Here is a 21802-nt window from a genome sequence, read left to right as displayed (position 1 = left end):
TTTCAGCCTTTAAAAAGGTGCAACAGAGCGCTGATTTAATGATCATGTAACCGAAAAACATGCAACCTCAGGATGGTTATAATAAGTGGCATCAACATTTTAAGAGACAATACGTCTTATAGGCTTTGATTGATTTGTGTTTCACTTCTTCCCCTATATCAAAACAAAGCATCATGCTTGCAACACTTATTTCTCTGTATATCAGTCTGTTCATTTCATTGCCAAGTCTGTTGCCGTTTAAGTCAATAGAAAAACATCCCTGATGCCCCGTGAGTCATAAGTCAGAGCTTTCCAAAGAGCTCCAGGAGAGTTAAAGCTTCATTCAAAAGGTACAAGGCAACAAATATTCTGCAAGCACCTGTTTTTAGTCGCCTATGGTGGGAATGCCGACGTTTGAGCAAACTCAAAATGTGTGTGTACAGGCTGTAAGTTAAGGTGCATTCATGAAAAATCTAAATGTGTCATGCGATCATACATGTGGGCTTGAGGTAAGATTAGATTGTCTCTATTTGGAGGTTTAAAAATATGGTCACCTTAATTAAGAGCAGACCTGCTAGAGTAACATTAGTGTAAATTGTTGGGATATAAATGTTGTTTTCCTGATGTCACTATAAGGTTAGTTTAACGTCAGTACAGTAGACGTACTTGTCTCTCCAGTGGTGATATCCCTGCAGGCCTGCGATGTCCTCCACAGCTGTCAGGATGTGATCGAACGCCTGAAAAGATTCAAGAAAATCATCAAAGTGTGAGTGAAGGCTGGAGAAAAACACTCTGAATGTAACTTAAATATTTAGTACTAGGCTCTTTAGCTCATGTTAACATTAAAACTATGCTCCAGCAAAGTCAGGGGACCAAAAGAGGAGACAGATTTAGCTTTAACTTTTAGAGCTTCCTTTCTTTAGAGGGAGAAACTGCTGGTTTGATCTCTGCAGCTAGATGAAGTGTGTCTTAGTTTCCCAAGGTCAGGTCAGCTCACTTCATGTTTATGTTTTAAAGGACATGAGGAGTAAGAAGAAGAGGTTAGCTGACCCTCTCGTGGATCTCCTCGTTGATGGTCGGCTTCCTGCTGGTGGATCGGGGGACTTTGAGCCAGTTGACGAGCGGTTTGATGGTCAGACCCTGAGAGAGAAACACGCACAGAGCATGAAGGTTCATAACAATTCACCAGACTGTGAACTGTGTCCATCTTGGTACTGAGACTCTGTAGATGCAGTCTTCAGGCACCCAGAGTAAATGTATATCTGTAATCACACAAGTTTAGTGACCCGTGGAGGTCGGCGACAGAGCACCTCCAGGCAGAGTGGACGCTGTATGAAGGATTAAAGGGACCGACCGACCGACCGACAGGTGAGTTTCTATGGGAAAACAGAACTGAATTGAGAACCTGCGTCTGCACAAAGCTGCAATACTGAATTCACATAGACTTACTGCAAATTCCCACCATCAGACTGAAAACTATTCACTTTTATTAAATGGAGTAAGCCGTACTTGAATCCGTTTCTAAATCTGACTGCAGTAATTAAATACAGAGAGTAATTAAGAGAGTAACTGTTTGTGTCTCTCTCTCTCTCTCTCTCTCTTCAGTTAAATAATGAGTGAATCATGAGGAGGAGAGCAGCTCAGCCTCTCATCACTGAAGATAATGAACTCTCGTCTCCACAAACACAGACACAGAGCTCGTTAACCTGAGCAGCTCTCACTAACAATCACACTCTGTCACAGAGCTGCAGGTGATGAGACCCAGACTGAGTTTGTTAGAACACAATTACATCTGATGAATCCATTCAATTCAATTCAATTCAAATTTGCTTTATTGGCATGAACAACGAGATATTATTGCCAAAGCACATAAATTCATACAGTACATTATATATATTCACAACACACTACACTCACCATATATACATTAATCACACACCATATTCATTACATATTATATTCATCACATACATATCAACCATGTATTACATCTTTTATATGCATTAATGAACGATGGTGTCACCTATACAGCATATCTCAACGTCCTCACCCGATGCGGCGCGCTCACAAAACCTCCACCCAAAATCAAACACCATGGGATGGTGTGTCCCTCAGGCTGTGACAGGCAGACACATATTTAGCAGCCAGAGGAGCTGCTGACCCTTCCCCCAGGAGAACTGACAGTTTCTCTTCTGGGGTTAATGTTGGGAAGTTTGTTACTATTGTAGTAATTTCCCTGTAGTGGGAATCTCTTAGTAAAGAGAACTTGCTGCAGTGGAGAGGGAAGTGCATCTCTGTCTCTATGTCCCCTGTAGAGCAGTGAGCACATAGACGCTCCTCTCTGGGCAGCCATGTCTGTCTGTGTCTCCCTGTCTCTATAGCCAGCTGGTGGTCACTCAGCCTGTATTTGGTCAGGATACATCTTTGTTTTGTATCTCTGACACTGTACAGATATTCAGATCATTTATAATCACGGTTTAGGGTCAAATAACAATTCATTCTACTTTGGGTCTTTGTTTGGTTTCTCCAGTGTTCTAAATACAGATCTTTGGAGTGCTTCATGATGAGTTTCATTTGGTTGTGTTTTGGATCAGTGCTGATTGGAGTCTGGCTGATTAGCTTCCTCACCATCTGACTAAGGGGACAGTTTTCAGGGTTCAGCTCTTGGGTTTTCAGTGCTTTATATTGAAGTGAGTCTTTTGGGCTTAAATTTAGATGGGTCCAAAATTTGATTGCCCGTTTCTGAATGTAACATTCTCTCTGTTTGATCCAATGAGCTCCGTCATGCAGCGATATTATTATGAAGATTAACAAACATACAAATTCTTAAACACAGAGATATCTGAGTGTCTGTGATTCATGGTGGGAAAGTAAACACTCAGAGAGGAAGGTCTGAACTCTTGTTTTAAATGTGTTTACACACTTCAGAGTTACTGTGTGTTTACGCTCTTATATCTAAGGACACATTAAGTAAAGGACGATCACACAGACACAGAGAGGTCACAGAGTCTCAGTGATTCAAACTTACAGCAAAGTAAACATGTCTGGGAAATATAATTAAAGGATATTACGTATAATCAGTGCAGGTTGCATTGACTGAATGTCCACTACAACAACAGAAACATTCATTTCTGTGTGAAGAATAAAGTTTGTAGTGTAACTTGTGATATTTTCTGTTTCCAAAATCTCATCCTGCTTCCTTTTAAGGATCAAATCCACCACTTATTGAGACTTTGTGTCATGTTAAATCTAAACGAGGATGTTTCTGCAGCATGCTGTTCATCACTGTATCACACACTGACCCTGCAGCAGTTTCAGGATGTCAATGTCATAATCTAGAAACACTCTCGTCGTCTCGTGACTGATGCTCCAGTTTGCTTTGTAGCTCATAAAGAGTCTTTAAGCTCCACCGCTGATGAGATCTGATAACCCGTAGAGGGATCCTGTTTCTGGTGTTTAACAGTGTTTTACTGCTCGCTGTAACGGCAGGAAACTAAAGGTCATAATGAGCATGACATCATTGTGGTTGCTAGGCTACATAAAGCTGGCGAGCAGCTTCCGCTCAGTGTGATTTATCTCCACACAGCTGCAGCAGCTCAGTGTCTCTGTCACTGACCTCTGTGCAGCCGACACCCTGACCGAAGGAAGGAGCGCACAGCTGGCTTATTTCATCCCTGGACCCACTTTCCTGCAGCTTCCAGCTTATTGAGGCTGAGCAGAGACACGTTTGATGACCTGTTAGCGATCTCTGGAGCATCTGTTTCCCCAGACATCATCTAAATTCTGTCTGACTATAACAGACAAACCCAGATTAACAGATTTACTGCTGCAAATAAGCCGAAAGAGACACTGACATAACTTCATTGTGATGCAGATTTGCAGAAAGTGAGAACTCATGCTTTGTCAAGTCTGAAGACAAGACAAGACAAGCACCCATTATAAAAATGTTTGATTCATGGAATGAAACTAGACCTTCCTAATAATAATAATAATAATAATAATAATAATAATAATAATAATACATTTTATTTAAAGGCGCCTTTCTTGGCACTCAAGGTCACCGTACAGGGCAGAGTTTAAAAAAAGAACAATGTAAAATTTAAGCTGATAAAATTGACAAGGCATGATATGGTGCAGTGAAGCTGTGTAATCAGAGTGAGTATGACAGTGGGCAGTGACAAGTGACAAGCGGGCGGGTGGTTGGTGTAGTGAGGTGAATGGAAGAAGACCTGAGAGTGTGGCTGGGTGTGTTGATGTGGAGAAGTTCAACACAAGTCCTACACCGTGTCCCTACAGCATGCAACATGAGCAACTTTCAGCGACAGCGTTGTCGGCCATGAGCAATCACAGCAGCTGTTTAACTCTCCTCTCCTTCAATCAATAGCTCTCCTGCTTCCAGCTGCATGCTCCAGAGCTGTCATTGGTTAATCAGCGGTGGCTGTCATCCAATAGCTCAGTGGCACGCCCTTATATCGTCAGCCTATCAACTTTCTGCTGTCTTTTTAAATGTGTCTCTCTCTCCTGCTAGTTCCTTCTTGCATTGATGGTGCGCACCCCTCCATCTCCCCATCTCCACCTGGTCTCTGCAAGTCTTCAATTCCTAGGATTCATCAACCACCACCACCACCAGTGTCTGGACTCTAGGGGGATTACTTCAGCTGCCAAATTCACACATCCTACGCACACAAAATTATCCCCATAGAGTCCTTACGCCAAAGATTTCTGTCAAGTTAAGATAAGATAAGATAAGATAAGATATTACTTTATTGATCCCCCGGGGGGGGAAATTCAGTTGTTACAGCAACCCAGACATAAGTGCAATCAAGAAAGAAGTTTCAATAAGTACAAAATAAATAAATAATAAATATGTTTCATTATAAATAACATTTAATCTTCAAATTGTGTCTCTCCTGATTTAAATGCAGCCTGAAGCCATACGATGCAATGCATGTTTCACTCCAACGCCCTGTTTCTGATTTCTATTCTGTTGCTTGCATAAAAATGGACAAGGAGCGGTCAATTCATGAAGCTGAGATCATGAGTTCTCTTTATGCTAAGCACCACCAGGGGGGATATGACATTTGGCTCCAACTCATCACTCCTACAGCTACTACTGCCTGTACGCCTCCTCATCTTCCAACAGGAACCTGAATAGAGTGTCAGCTGCTGAATGCAGATCACCAAGGTGCTCGGAGAGTCAGGTGAGAAATGTTCATTGATTGAAGAGCTCGTTAGCTTGTTTAACAGAGTGGAGTCAGTGGTATGTTAACAATATAGAAAGAAAGAAAGAAAGAAAGAAAGAAAGAAAGAAAGAAAGAAAGAAAGAAAGAAAGAAAGAAAGAAAGAAAGGAAACGCTCTCTCATCTCAGACGTCTCCAGCTGGTCTCCTGCTGAAGAACTCGGTTTGTTTACATGATGCATCAGAGGTGAATATTTAACGGATGCAGCGTGGACGTTATGCGTCTGTTGCTACGCGATGCAACGTGATATCTGATGTTTGCATGCTTGTAGAACCTCAACACTAATCAGCACAGCATCACACTAATCTCAGGAGGGATGGAAAATGAACTTCGTCACTCGTGTGATTCATCTCGCCCGCCCTGGCCTTGAATCCATCTTTCTGTCTTTGTATAGATTTTGCACCAAACCTTTCTTTTCTTTCTTCCTTTCTTTGCTTTTAACCTCACATTATGAAGATTAGAACACAGGGTCACATATGTAACCTTGAGCACAGAGACGGCTGCAGGAATCCAGGAAGTTCTGAGTGTTGGTACTTTCATGAAGCCACCTCACTCCTGGCTCGTGTTAGAGCAACTCTCCTGACATTAAAGACACAAATAATAAAGATACAAACAGAACCAGAGCATCGTCAGCGAGTCTTTTCTTACCTGAAACATGACCGTGAAGAAGACCACCACAATCGTCGTTGCAACAAAGTAATCCTTCGCTCTGACTTGCTCGCCGTCCAGCAGCACCACCAAAGCGAAAGCCACGGCCCCTCGCAGGCCTCCGTACGACATCACCACCTGGTCGATCTTATCCAGCGGGACGAGGCGGAAGCGGTTCAGGACCCAGGTCTGACCTATCACACCTGCAGCACAGAGGGACGTGAGTTTAAGAGGGAAACTGTGAAGGCTTCATTTAACTTCAGATGTGATATAAATAATGAAGCGACAGGATGTGTGCTGAGATTATTGAGACATCTACTGCATCATTTTATGTTTTAGGAGCACCACAGCGCTGCATTTTAACTCACCTGTCAGAAAGAGTTTGAGTTAAAGGAGAGGAGGCGCTTAAAGGTTAAGAGGGAGTCTGGGATTATTGTGATATTTAGCAGGACGGTGGAGAGCAGCGATCAGCATCACAGGATCTTTTTTTAAACTGAGGCTGACACTGAAAAGGCCAGAGCTGCTGAAAAACTCCACTTTTCATCAATGTGACAAATTACAATGTTGTTTTTAATGTTTAAATGTCATAAAAGTGTATGTTAATGTCATAAAAGTGTATGTTAATGTCATAAAAGTGTATGTCAATGTCATAAAAGTGTATGTCAATGTCATAAAAGTGTATGTTAATGTCATAAAAGTGTATGTCAATGTCATAAAAGTGTATGTCAATGTCATAAAAGTGTACATTTTGTATGCAAAATTAGTTTGTAAGTCAGTTTGTGTAATGTCCTGTAAACTGTCTTGTGACATCCTGTAATTTTAAATCTTGTTGTTTTATGTTTTATATAAGTACCTGCCTGAGGACTACGGATGAAATGTGCTAATGCGTCTTTAAATGAAGTTCTACAGAATATTCAACATTCATTTTTTTCTACATATGAATATTTCACCTCCTTCTTGTGTCGGCACTCAAACAAAGAAACTCAGAGACAGCGGCAGTGACTGACCCATAGCTCTGAAGATGAAGATGAAGACGAGCGTGCAGGACACCAGGCCGGTGTCCCAGGCCCACTTGGACTTGTCCACCGCAGAGATCCCCAGGAAGATGAAGATGATGGTCTCAGCAATGCTGGCGAGGGTCTTCATTGTGTACTTCACCGTCGTCCGAGACTTCTGGGAGATGTTTGCTTCAACGTATTTATTGGCACCGATACCGCAGAAAGTCATACTGAGGAGAGAGAGAGAGAGAGGGAGAGAGAGAGGGAGAGAGAGAGAGAGAGAGAGAGAGAGAGAGAGAGAGAGGGAGAGAGAGAAAGAGAGAGAGAGGAAGAGAGAGAGAGAGAGAGACAGAGAGAGAGAGAGAGAGAGAGAAAGAGAGAGATATATAATGTACTGTATGAATTTATGTGCTTTGGCAATAATATCTCGTTGTTCATGCCAATAAAGCAAATTTGAATTGAATTGAGAGAGAGCGAGAGAGAGAGAGAGAGAGAGAGAGAGAGAGAGAGAGAGAGAGAGAGAGAGAGAGAGAGAGAGAGAGAGAGAGCAAGGATTTTCAATATTTTCATTTGTCCCTACTCTAATCTCTATTAAAAGATTCTACATCACAATGGGAAGTCTCCTGGTTTCTGTTTGCAGAACAATTTCTGTCCAAGAAAAGGTTTGGTGTTTCCCAAAAATCTGTCTTAATGAGAGCAGGTACCCACTCTGATCAGCGGTAATCTGACGATGATTTATTTCTCTCTATGAGCAGATATCTACATGAATGAGCAGCTAACAATCTGTTCTAGATCAAACATTTACACCTGAGTGACATATCTGTTAAATTTCTGAGCAGCAAAAGCCAATCAGCATTTAGATTTTCTGACTTTCTTAAAATCATCGATCTGAGCTCCCCTCCTCAAACATTTAAATGTAGTTTTCTTCTCTTTTTGAGGACAGACCTTACAAAGCTTAAATTTTTACAAATCTGCATTAAGATGAAACGGCAACCTCCGGTCTAAAAATATGAGGCCAATGCAGAAGTGTTAAAAACTGCAGTTCAACGAGGATCCGCTTGAGTCTGGCTCCGGAAGTACCAGAAACCACACACACACCAATTCAAAAAAGCCGATCTTTACAGCAGAAATAAACATGTTTACAGCCTGGTTCAAAAAACAAGTGTAGTCTGGATAGCTCATTTCTCGATCGGCACACACTGTGCGACTGTCCAATGAGAGGCAGAGCTGACTTGATTGACTGTAGCTGTTGGTGAGGAGGCTTAAAGCCCGCCTCTTTATGTCACAATCGCTCGACAGAAGTTATATTGAGTTCATCATTTCCAATATGGCTCCCGCCGACGATTGGCCTCCAAACAGCGCTTCAGAAACAGATGGGTGACGCCACGGATACTACGTCCATTATTCATATAGTCTATGATTATGATGTTATTTTTAGGCAAACTTAAAACACTTTATTTGCAGGTTGATCGTAAGAAAGCTGTTTTCCTTTTTGGGTCCATACTGCTGAAGTAAGCAGGATAAAGCCTCTGTATGACTGAGTATTTACAGTGAAACTGAGACTTACCAGAGAGACATAAACAGGGGCTACATGGGGGGATGTAAGGAATCAAGAAATGACTGTTTTTACTTTGCAGCCTGACACACAAACCATGGTCACTCCTCACGTTGTTAATTGGACTATAGACAATGAAGCAGATGTAAGCTCTCTGGCTTCCTGTTTTTCATGGCAGTGTTGTTTTAAGCTCTTCCTCTTGAGACTCTTTGATACTTCCCTGTTTACATTTTTAATTTTGCTTCTCTTCAAAAGTGGCTCATCTCTCTTAAAGTGCAGCATCCCTCAGAGGAAACCAAATTATCACAGCAAATGTCACACGCCTCCCCCCAACAGAGGGTCAACATGTTAGCATGCAGCGCTAAGCCTCACAGCTCATCTGCATATGACCTTTCTGTTCAGCTGTTTGTTTTCTTGCAGGGTGGGCGCTCCAGAAACTGAAGCTCATTCCACATTTCCTGCATATCAAATACATCTGATCTCATCGTCGTGTCACGCTGTGTTTTTTTTTTTGTGTTTTGCACTGATCGTGGAGACTCACGACAGAATGGCAGACAAGGAGAAGAGCTCAGCGGTCAGGTACGCCAGGTAGACCAGCAGGAAGACGAAGAGCGGCTCGATGATCCGGACCTTCTTGGTGAAGCGGGTGATGAAGCCGAGGATGACGGCGAAAACCAGACCCACCATGGTGCCCCCGATGCTGACGATGAGGAAGGAGGCTGCGGAGGAAGAGGAGGAGGAGGAAGGAGGTGAGTGACATGAAGAGTCTGATTATCTTTGAGTTCATTTGATGGACTCACCGACTCCTTTGAAGTAATCCGCCGTCTGAACGTTCTCTGCTCCAACTTCCACGAAGGAAATGTAGACTTTGTAAAGAACCTGAAAGACAGGAACAGCGTTAGATTAGAGACACGTAGAGGTGAAGGTCTGTTTCATTCAGGTCACTTTACCTTCATGCACTCTTTAGATTATATTTCAGAGGTTGTACATTTAAGTGCATCACATCTTCACTGTTTCCAGGCGACAGATGACAACAGACGTCACACCTCCCTCTTTCTTTGATTCTGTGTCTCTTCTATTTTGAAACACTTCAGTAATAAAGGAAAACCTTGACGGAAGAAAACCTGTAAACTCAGCTTTTAAAAAAAGGGTTTCATGAGTCTCAGAGTCTCTTTTAAGAAGTGATGTTTGTACCTGACTCTGGTTCTCCTTTGAATGAATAAATAAGCTGTAGTTTCTCTTCACAGTCGACTTGGTTTGACTTTTAGTTTGAAAAATGAAGAGAATATCAATCAACACGTTTCCTTTTGTAAAGTGATTTACTCCTGATGTTAAATCTCTCCTTTCCCTCTCTCTCCTCTCTCTGCCTGTCTCTTACTTCAACTCTTCCTGTCCCATTAAAGTTACTAACCATAGACCTTTCTGGAGTCCCTGAGCTCCCTTGTCTCGTAGGTTCCTTTGGATCTCTGCTGCTGTGGACGTGCCAGACTCCAGCTGCTACAACTACTACTATCCGTCTCTCCACTATCATCTCTCTCTCTCTTCATCTCCCTCTATCCCTCTCTCCAACACGGTCTCAGCAGATGTGTGTCTAACATGAGTCTGGTCCTGCTGGAGGTTTCTGCCTGTTAAAGGAAGTTTGTCCTTGCCACTGTAACTTGCTAAATGCTGCAAAGTGCTCTGCTCATGGTGGATTAAGATGAGATCAGACTGAGTCCTGTCTGTAAGATGGGACTGGATATGATCCGGTCTTGATGTTGGGACTTTGTTAATGCCTGAGGGTACTAATAATAAACTCACTTCCACACTATCCCCATATGAGGTGCAGTTTTTGGCTCTTACATGAAAGACATCAAGTGACTCACTTTGTCAGAGTGTCTAACAGGAGTCTTAGAGACCATGTGATGGCGTTTGAGCCTGTCTTTAAGTGACATTAGAAAGTGGATTCAAAGAAATGTCACTGAGGCTCCGTGACGTCACTAACCGTAAAACATGGATGATGAAACAACAGAGAAACTCAAGTGTGTGCACCAATAACTAAGCAGACCCTCCCTCTCTTTTCCTCACGCTGTTTTTCTTTCTGGGATATCAGGTCAGAGCTGCCGTTTTCCCACACTTTGGATTTTCCATTTGTTGGTAGGATTTGTTCACATTCTGAGCGCTGCTGAGGATTAGAAAAGTGCAGAGTTAATCTGCTCAGAACCGTTTAATCTCAGCTTTCTCAAACTGCTACAGAGTAAATGTGAAGTTTCTCTGCTCGTCACGCCGCTGTTGGAGGTTTTATTAAACATCTTTTGTTCGTGTGGCGAAAACAGAGACCTAAAGCAAACTCCTGCTGTTTTCTGTTTCCTTCAGTCAGAATGAACACTTATGAAAGTTTTCACAGGTCATTAACGACATTATGGCTTCATGTCTACATCACTTATGGTTCTTACAGTCATTCCTAACCCCCTAAGTCCAACCTGAAGTCACACTTCTAATCACAATCAACAAAGCATCCGTCTGCTTGTTTTTACAACACGTGACTCTGAAATGTTCCAATCTTCTTTGCGACTACGACCATGTCTCCTTCTCGTGCCGTTTACACATGCTCGCACCAGGACGCCAGAAATAAAAACCTCATGTTTAAAAGCCTAAATATAGTATAAAGCCTCCACTTCTGCAACCGCAGCAGCTCAAAAGCTTTATTGAAACAGCTGATAAGCATGTTTGAGTGAACAGGTCACTGAAACGTTGAGAAAGAGCTGATTGAAGTTGTGTAAAATAGACCAAACAGAGCAGCCTCGATCACACACAGAGCATAGTTCTTTAATATGTAGTATGAAGGTTGATTCTGGATTCAGTTTCAGCACAGAGGAGTAGAGGGAGACACGTCTGGAAGAGACAGCAGCTCTGTGACTGACCCTGTTTATCTACTGTAGGCTCTGCAGAGTAAATATTTACTTTTATTAAATATCTTTCCCAAAATCCACAAGTGATCACTCAACGACAAATATAGAGTGAAGTTTTTAAAAAAAGCTGGACTTCATGGAGGTTCAAAATAAGGGCTGCAGTTTTATCCCAATATTTAAATAATGCCATCCATCCATTATCTTGACCGCTTATCCCGTTAGGGGTCACGGGGGGCTGGAGCCTATCCCAGCTGGCTACGGACGGAAGGCAGGGTACACCCTGGACAGGTCGCCAACCTATCACAGGGCTAACACAGAGAGACAGACAACCATTCACACACACTCACACCTACGGGCAATTTAGAGTGATCAATTAACCTGAGCATGTTTTTGGACTGTGGGAGGAAGCCGGAGTACCCGGAGAGAACCCACGCATGCACAGAGAGAACATGCAAACTCCACACAGAAAGGCACCAGCCGGGGATTCAAACCAGGAACCTTCTAGCTGTGAGGCAACAGCGCTACCCACTGCACCACCGTGCATTTAAATAATGGTTTAATAATAAAAACTGTAATAGTTCATGTGTCTCTTATATCATCTTAAAATGTGTTTATTCTGATGTTTTAACTTCAGCTGTCTGACACTGGTTGTATGGCGTCTGAAAGCTGTCTCCTTTTCACTGTTAAGAAACAAAAACTTCCACAATAACACAAAAACATTCCTGATAACATGAGAGAGCATGAGTGCCAGTTACAGGTAAAACATGTTCAGCTCTGTAAGATTCAGAAGTGGAGAGAAACGCAGAGACTTCTGCAGCACGTGCATTTAAATCATGTCTAACTTACATATCTAGATTAATTGTGCAGACACTTAATGGTTCTCTCTTTTAATGTCTGCAAGAGGCGGGAACTATTCGAATAATCGGATATTGAATAGTATATATGCTTGAAATACACATCCCTGTTTTATAAGGCGACCAATGTTGTGCTCAGGTTGTCTTTATGTTTCTCGAAGGAAAAAGAAAAGTATAAAAGGTACTATTTAATTATGTAAATAAAAGTACTTTTATACTTTTCTTTGTACAGATTTATATTTAGAATTTTAGATTTAGGTTTCTGTATTTATGGCCCTGTCTGTCTTGTTGAGTACGGGTGTTCCAACCACCACGTCAAATTCCTTGTGTGTGCGAGCTCACGTGTCAATAAAGCTTTCTTGAATCTTGAATCTTGAATTATCGTCATCTGATAAACTGATCAGACACGGACAGGTTTAAGATAAGATATTACTTTATTAATCCCAGGGGGGAAATTCAGTTGTTGCAGCATCCCAGACATAAGTACAATCAAGAATAAGTTTTAATTAGGAAAGTAAAATAAGAACAAATAAAATAGGTAAATAAAGATAAAATACAAATTTACAATATGCAGTGTTTTGTTTAAAGTAAGGAGTGTATTTATTGCATTTTAACCTAAATAGGTAATATTTCATCAACAAATTGTAACTTTTTGGCTTATAAAATGTGTTGATTCAGCATCTGTCTCTTCTCCTCTTTTATTTCCTGATGTACGTATGTGGAAGTGTCAAATTGGTAAATATAAACTGACAGATTTCTAACACTTAAAAATCTTAATCCACCATGTTACAGTGGCAAGGACAAACTTCCTTTAACAGGCAGAAACCTCCAGCAGGACCAGACTCATGTTAGACACACATCTGCTGAGACCGTGTTGGAGAGAGGGATAGAGGGAGATGAAGAGAGAGAGAGAGAGAGAGAGAGAGAGAGAGAGAGAGAGGAGAGAGAGAGAGAGAGAGAGAGAGAGAGAGAGAGAGAGAGAGAGAGAGAGAGAGAGAGAGAGAGAGAGAGAGAGAGAGAGAGAGAGAGAGATGATAGTGGGGAGACAGATAGTAGCTGTAGCAGGCAGAAACCTCCAGCAGGACCAGACTCATGTTAGACACACATCTGCTGAGACCGAGTTGGAGAGAGGGATAGAGAGAGAGGAAGAGAGAGAGAGAGATGATAGTGGGGAGATGGATAGTAGTTGTAGCAGGCAGAAACCTCCAGCAGAATCAGACTCATGTTAGACACACATCTGCTGAGACCGAGTTGGAGAGAGGGATAGAGGGAGGTGAAGAGAGAGAGAGGGATGATAGTGGGGAGACAGATAGTTGTAGCAGGCAGAAACCTCCAGCAGGACCAGACTCATGTTAGACACACATCTGCTGAGACCGAGTTGGAGAGAGGGATAGAGGGAGATGAAGAGAGAGAGAGATGATAGTGGGGAGACAGATAGTAGTTGTAGCAGGCAGAAACCTCCAGCAGGACCAAACTCATGCTAGTATTTATTGCATTTTGATCTGAAGAGGTTATATTTCATTAACATATTTAACCTATTGACAAAAAAAAGATGGCGTCCCCTCGACATATAAGACTTAAAAACTGTGATAATTTGACTTAATAACAATAGTTAAATACTTTATAGAAATATTATGGCCAGTAAAGGCCTCATGGTATGATGTCACCTCAAGATGTACTGTAAGTAGGTCAGCTGAGAGCACTGTAGGAACAAACTTGTGGTTATCAGCCGAGAAGCAACATACACACACATCATATTCCTAATGAACACTAGTGAACAATAGATGGTTTGTCTAGAAGACGTGTGTATCATTTGATACATACGTGTTAGAAATTAAGGCCAACAGGAGACAGTTGCATATCGTCACCCCACTAAACGCCTCTCAAGACGACACTACAAAAGATGATCATATCCTGGACTCGGGGTTCTAACTGTCAATCCCTGCCTCTTTTTTTCGTGCTCTACTTCTTTCTGTGCACTAAAACAGGCAAATTCCTCCTATTAGAAAACCTACTTGGCACGAAACTTGATTCTGATTCTCATTCCTGCTCCAACAAGTCCAACTGTTACGTATTATTACAAATACCACAGTGCACATGGGAGTGGAGTAAATACCACCGAGGAGGACGGAGGGGAAAATCAAGGAAACATAAACACAGTCAAGAGTTTGTTGTGCTCACATTTGACCTTGTAAGCCTCTCTGTTGCCATAGAGACTCATAAACTCAGCTCACATGATGTGAGTGTGTGTGTGTGTGTGTTTACGGGAGTGTGTGTAAGGGCTGTGTGTGTATGTGTGTGTGTGTGTCTCACCACAGTGACGGCGTCATTCACTAAAGATTCTCCAAACACGATGATGAAGAGCGTGTCGTTGACGTGGACCTCCTCGAACACAGCCAGCACCGCCACGGGGTCCACAGCAGAGATCAACGCTCCAAACAACAGGAAGTCCATCAGATCCGCCTGCACACGCTCGTCTGAAACACACACACGTTCAGGTTTAGTCGGAGAAGATGTGAACACCTGTGACCAAACTTAGTCCCGTGTTTAAAAGAGGTGAGATCAGCAGGTATGTTTTTACATTCAATGACTTAAAGGCACAGTAAGGAGTTTTCATGTTGTGTTGATTCTGGTGACCCCTCTGGATGTAGCCGGTAGTGTTTTTCCAGGAGGAAGACTACATTTCCCATGAGCACCTTCACCCGCTGTGATAAAGATGTGTCTCATTTGTTGGGAAAGCAAATGAATGAACACAGATTTTCTTTTATCAGGATGCAGAGCGATGAGGTCGTGTTTGTAGCTACGTCAAATAACTAACTGTAACGTGACTTAACTTTGTAACCTCCGATTTATTACCGTTAGCTAGCTTACAAAAGTGAGCAGACGTACCGGATTAGTGTTACCCGTCACAGCCCCGGTGTCATGATGTGAGCTCCATCCCAATAAATGTCTCAATACCGTAAATATGAACACGGTTTAACTCCTTAGTCCTCAAAGAGCAGTGAAGCACTCTCACTGTCAAACTTTACCAGCAGGGCTCTAAAAAAAAGACAGTTCAGGTTGAGCTTAACTGACCTATGACCCCCACCAGTTTGGCGGCGTACAGGCAGAAACCGGTGCAGAAGGCGTTCCACAGCGTTCCCACCACGGCGTACGTCAGGATCGCTCCCAGGTTGTCAAAGAAGAGACGTGCCGGCATGAAGTACCCGGCATCGCCTACGATGGTTGGCAGCAGGAAGAGGAAGAAGAGGGCGGGTTCTAGCTGGTAGAGCTGCTTCTTGTTTGCGATGAGGACGACCCCGCCGAGTGCAAGACCCAGCAGGATCAGCATGCAGCTCTCTGGGACCACGGTGGTGAACCGCTGAGAGAAGTGGAACACTGGAGGAAGAGAAACAAACAAGAAAGTTATGTTTTATGAAATGTTTAAAACTCTCTTATTTTAGTCCTTTTCAAATGTGCTCATTGATTTTATAGAGGGTGTCATGATCATTTTCAGGCTTCATATCGTCCCTCTGAAGTCTTTGTAGCAGCTTTAAATGATTTAGATCTTAAACATTTATTAACTTAACTCAGCCTGATGTCTTTGAAAACACTCATTTCAGCTGAAACAGACATTTAAGCTACTTTCTCCAGAAGCCTCCTCCACTGTTTTCATGCTATAAAGTAATTTTCTGCTGGGGGCAGACCTTAAAGAGACAGTAGCTGAAATGTGTTTCAGGTACTGTCTCTTTAAGGTCTGCCCCCAGCATTCCGGAACCAAGGACTCCAAAAGTCTCCTCCCAGCCTCTGTCTGAAAGAGACATTTGAGCTACTGTCTCTTTAAGGCATCCCATGCACTTTAGAAACAATGGCTCTAGAAGCCTCCTCCACTGTTGCCATGCTACAATGTCATGTTTAAGTAGCTGGAACAGACATTTGAGCTACTGTCTCTTTAAGGTCTGCCCCCTGCATTCTGGAACCAAGGACTCCAAAAGTCTCATTCCAGCCTCTGTCTGACAGAGACATTTGAGCTACTGTCTCTTTAAGGCACCCACCAGCATTCCGGAACACAGGACTCAGACAAAGGCTGGGAGGAGGCTGCCTGACATTTAAGCTACTGTCTCTTTAAGGGTTTCCCAGCACTTTAGAAACAAGGGCTCTAGAAGCCTCCTCCACTGTTGCCATGCTACAATGTCATGTTTAAGTAGCTGGAACAGACATTTGAGCTACTGTCTCTTTAAGGTCTGCCCCCTGCATTCTGGAACCAAGGACTCCAAAAGTCTCATTCCAGCCTCTGTCTGACAGAGACATTTGAGCTACTGTCTCTTTAAGGCACCCACCAGCATTCCGGAACACAGGACTCAGACAAAGGCTGGGAGGAGACTGCCTGACATTTAAGCTACTGTCTCTTTAAGGGTTTCCTAGCACTTCAGAAACAAGGGCTCTAGAAGCCTCCTCCACTGTTGGAATGCTACAAAGTCATATTCAGTGGCTGAAAGAGACATTTGAGCTACTGTCTCTTTAAGGCATCCCAAGCACTTTAGAAACAATGGCTCTAGAGGCCTCCTCCACTGTTGCCATGCTACAATGTCATGTTTAAGTAGCTGGAACAGACATTTGAGCTACTGTCTCTTTAAGGTCTGCCCCCTGCATTCTGGAACCAAGGACCCCAAAAGTCTCATTCCAGCCTCTGTCTGACAGAGACATTTGAGCTACTGTCTCTTTAAGGCACCCACCAGCATTCCGGAACACAGGACTCAGTTTCAGACAAAGGCTGGGAGGAGACTGCCTGACATTTAAGCTACTGTCTCTTTAAGGGTTTCCCAGCACTTCAGAAACAAGGGCTCTAGAAGCCTCCTCCACTGTTGCCATGCTACAATGTCATGTTTAAGTAGCTGGAAGAGACATTTAAGCTACTGTCTCTTTAAGGCGCCCCCCAGCACTCTGGAACCCAGGACTCTTGAAGCCTCCTCCACTGTTGCCTTGCTTTAAAGTCGTGTTTCTCTCTTTAAAATGACAAATTCATAAGTTTTCTACACCATATCTGACCAGCAAAGTTTGGAAAGGGACAAAAAAAAATCCAGAGCAACAATTTTTAGTATTGACACCCAACATTTTAGCATAATATTACCATTTCCCTGTATAACACCACCTCTTCAAGGCCAAATAAGGGCAGAAGTACAGCTCAAATTGAGTGTATTCTAGTGCAAATTTTAATAAATGTTACTTACCTGTGGACTAATGTTGTTGCTATAAATGCTACAGTTATTATCATCAGTCCTAGCTGTAAATACTTGCTAATAACAGATGTGTCGACTCCAACTTTCACAACTATAAGTAATCATGCTGTTTATTATCATAACTACACTTGTTGTTGGTAATATTACACATGTTTAACTATTATTAGTGACCCTACAGCCATCTCTCTTTCATGCATTTCCTTCTATTCCACCCTCTAAGCCAAATACAGTGTCGGCAGATTACCGCTCACCATGAGTCTGGTTCTGCTCGAGGTTTCTGCCTGTTAAAGGACATTTATTCTCTTGCTTCTGTTGGCTTTTTGGCTGAGTGGAAGTCTCGTCTATAAGTTCTTTACAGTTAACCATTAACTTCAAGCCCTAAAAAGTTGCTCATGACTCAGAGAGGCTTTATCATCATCATGCAAAAGCTGATGAGATAGGAGGCGGCTCATGGAGGAACAAAACCATCCACCCTCTTTCTAACTGTTGTGTTCACCCCTGAAGAGAAAAACAACTTCATGTGTCATTAAAGTGAACACAAAGTGAGCAATCACATCGACCAAAACTTTAAATATTACCCTCAAGTGTCTTACTCTGGTTATAATATTCAGAGTGAAGCATGGTGACACATTAGGTTCTAATGGAAGGCTTATTAACCATCAATCGGATCATTTTTACAATTTATCTGTGGTCAGATCGGTTAGTAGCAGGCTGAGCAAGTCGACAATTTCAACGTTTTCAAGTTCATCCTGGGCGTTTGTTCCAAGATGTTTCCAAGCCAGATGGGATTATAATCCCTGCAGTGACCTCTGGATCTACCCGGGTCCACTATCCATCATCAACAGGCTCCTTTAGATGCAAGAGAATAACACTGTACTCTGAGCTCAGGTGGGAGTCGCAACATTTGGTATCATCATCATATTAGATAATCATAATTATGCATCAGAGTCTGAAAGTGCTTTTGGAAAAAAGAGTGAATGACTTGAAAAGCAATATAATTAGTGCAGTCCATTTAGCGTTTTTACATAGCGGTCACGGGGGAAACATTGGGTTGACTGCAGTGTAAATCAAGAAGTACAACTTAATGAGATGTTTTGGAGCCGAGAGAGAGACGCCTCTTATCGCTGAGCCAAATTATCGCCCTCAATAAAACAGACACAGAGCTCTCATCACTTTTATGACTCCTCCTGAACTCAGCTGCTGCTGCAGGCAGAGAGGAGAGCTACAGAGCTGCAGCTGCTGAGTCATGATTCAATTTTGCATCTGGGATACCTGAGTTGAAGAGTGTGATGAGTCATAATGTCTCTCCTCTGATTGGTCGGCACTTGTCTCAATTAGGACAAAACATGGCCTTGGACATGTAGTTAGAGATCCATCGTTTAAGGTCGGCTGTGAGTCGTGACAGATACACGCAAAGGACAGACGAGAGTGACACCCCTCATAAATCATCACAAGGACACGAAATCATCAAAGACTGGGTTTACAGCAGACCCTCTGAACCTCACAGAGACCGGTCTCTGTTTCCTGCATTTAAAGGATCATCTGTTTGCTCTCATGGGAGCTGAACTTCATCTACATCAAGAAACACGGTTACAAATATTCAAAGTCAGAGGTCAGGATTCAACCTTTTACTAACCATGATTCCTCAGGTCCTTCACTGCATCCTCATTTCCTTCACTCCATAGTCCTGCCTTTCTTATCCTTAACTATCGCCTCATGTCCTTGATTATAACCTCCCATACTTCATCGTTTCCTCTCATCATTCAGTTGCTACTTCTGTCCTTCGTTGCATCCTCCTGTCTAAATCCTCCTCTCTCCTTCATGGTTCCTCAGTTTCTTACTACAGCCCTCTCTCCTTCTTTACCTCCTCCTTTCCTTCACTATCTCCTCCTGTCTTTCATTTTGCCCTCCTGTCCTTTACAACAGCTTGCCTTCCTTCACTACCTCCTCTTTTTCTCTCACTTATCCTCCTGTCATCTGGTTCCCCCTCTTTATTTACCTCCTTATGTCCTCGATGGGCTGAGAGCCAGGACCTGCCCTCAGGATGCTTCATGCTGCCTTATTTCACTCCTAAGTCCAAACTTGAGCCATCACAAGATGATAACAACAACTTCTAACTCAGGCTGTTTGTTCTCAGAGGTCCACAAACCTTAGATTTCAAAAAATACCTCTAGCAGGATAACGTAAAACCAGAAATGTAGCTGTAACTGTTGCAATTAGGATCCTGACACATGGGGGCAAACTGGTTCTGGAGCTCACTGCTTCTAATTTTTAAGTTTCTTCCACAAAGTTTGCAAAAGTTTGTGGTCGATTTCACTGCTTCATTTATATCTATGAAGCTACCTGAGTTTGAAAGCTTCATTTTGAACCCCTGTTGACCTTTGTATCTTAAAAATGGCACCTGGTGCTGTACGAGATGAAGAACACAACAACTGGAACTAGATATCTCTGTTCTCCTCTCCTCTTGTCTTTCACCTTGTCCGTTTCCTCTGCTACAGCTTTCTCCTCTCCTTCACCACATCCCCTTGTCCTTCTGTTCTTATCTCCATCCCCATCTTTTTTTTACAACTGCCTCTCTTCCTTCTCTAATCCCCTTGTCTCTCACTACAACCTCCAACCTACTTCACTCTCTCCTCCTTTCTTTAACTTTCACACATGCACATTGTGGAGAACATTTCAGAACATTCACGCCAGGATATTTTCAGTAACTTGTACTTCACACGTTCACCTCACAGTGAGAGATCATCTCTGTTGGACGAGCTCTCATATCTTGATATACTCCATTCTGTTCAGGTAAGTGCGGGGGTAGAATGTGCAAAAAGAGGAGAAGTCTTATGGCCTCTTTGTTAATATCACAAAAACTTTTATAAGGAAGTTTTCTCAGTACAAACACAAAGGTTAAAAAACACAATAAAGACATTTGAGGCGAGCAGTAAAGAGTATGAAGGATAGAAACTCCACTCAACATGAACAATGTCCTCACTCTGTGCACTCGCTCCACATGAATGTACCAGATCATAACCTGCAGCCTTCACGCACCGACTCTCCCTGACTCCTCGAGGGCGTTTACACAAAGCCTGGCAGGAAAAAGTCTGTGTGAAATAAATCGTCTCTTTGCGTTCACACATGCAACCAATGCTGACATGGTTGGGAGGCTTTCAGGCCTGCAGTGCATGTGAGAGGTTTCTCTGCTCCTGTGCATCCACTACATCCTTTTATCCTTCACTACCTCCTCACCACCACCCTTATGTCCTTCCCTATAGCCTCCTCTCCTTTACTGCAGACTCCTCTGGATATGAAATGTGACGCTCCCCTCTTACACACTGAGCCACCCAGCAGCTCGACTGAAACGTGACTGTGTCTAACTTCTTTCATTGCCTCCCCGCAAGCTTAGAATTCCTGCTTTCTGACTCAGACTTGAACACAGCATGAAAACGCTCGTCTAACACCAGCATGAGCCAAGTGATGACAATCTGTGTGAACACCATGACTCTACCTGAAAACTATTTTAACAATTGGATTGAACAATCCTGAAGTCTGGTGGAAAAACTTTGCCAAACTTTCAGAACACTGAACACACACACACACACAGGTTTGAGAGAGCATGAACACACACACCCCCACACAGCTGAGCCTCCCACACACCAGAAGGACACGACAGAAACACTGAGAACATTCAGCTGCTCGACATGAAGCTCCGGCGTGAACATTTACAGCAGACAGACTCCAAGTGTTCAGAAAACAAAGTCAGTCTGCAGGTTTTCTGTATGTGCATTATTTACTAAGTACTGAGTGCAAAATGACGTCACTACAGAGCAGAGTGATGACGTCACGGTGCAGTTTGATGCAGTTAGAGTTCAGGTGTGTGGTTACTGTGCAGCGTGATGAAGCAGCATCGCAACAGGACGTAGTAACAATGAGATATGTGCAACACAAAGTGGAGTATTCACAGCCGTGTGATGTGTTCAGTGTTTGTTAAGTGCAGTCTGATGCAGCGTCCCTTCAGTCTTCTGTACGCCGCAGTGCGATGCATTCAAAGTGCAAAGCGATGTGGTCACAGACCCGTGTGAAGTCGTCCCTGAGTGTTCTCATGCTGTGAAACTTCACGGTGATGTTGTCAAAGTGAAGTTTGTTGATTTTTATACAGAAAACATTTACCTGCACCTCAATTGGTGCTCCTTCTTAGTCATTTGCATCACTCCTTCTTATATTAACTCAACACTTCTTCATTTCATGCACTGATTTCTAAAAGCATGCAAAGGAGTATTGATCCTTTAAAAGCTCTGTAATATCAACAACTACACGGGATCCCCTCTGCAGGAATTGTAATGAGAAACAATTCAGACTTGTACTCAACAAGTTCAGAGTCATTCAATGACATTCAATCCTGTGTTTTGACCCAGAACTCAGGATTACAT

At 42.8% G+C, this 21802-nt stretch overlaps 1 protein-coding gene across 1 annotated transcript in view; it reads right to left on the bottom strand.

Moving 5' to 3' along the window:
- slc9a5 (solute carrier family 9 member A5) overlaps positions 1–21802 on the bottom strand; it is a 30458-nt gene that overhangs the window by 6572 nt on the left and 2084 nt on the right. The window contains exons 2-9 of the mRNA XM_034679894.1: positions 15241–15543; positions 14479–14642; positions 9221–9299; positions 8962–9139; positions 6875–7095; positions 5868–6070; positions 1030–1119; positions 646–716 (exon numbers count right to left, since the gene is read on the bottom strand). Coding sequence (XP_034535785.1) covers positions 646–716; positions 1030–1119; positions 5868–6070; positions 6875–7095; positions 8962–9139; positions 9221–9299; positions 14479–14642; positions 15241–15543 — 1309 coding nt within the window. The remainder of the gene's footprint in view (positions 1–645; positions 717–1029; positions 1120–5867; positions 6071–6874; positions 7096–8961; positions 9140–9220; positions 9300–14478; positions 14643–15240; positions 15544–21802) is intronic.

This window comes from Notolabrus celidotus, chromosome 3 (genome assembly GCF_009762535.1).
Source record: "Notolabrus celidotus isolate fNotCel1 chromosome 3, fNotCel1.pri, whole genome shotgun sequence".
NCBI lineage: Eukaryota > Metazoa > Chordata > Actinopteri > Labriformes > Labridae > Notolabrus > Notolabrus celidotus.
This window is presented reverse-complemented; position numbering and strand designations above follow the sequence as displayed.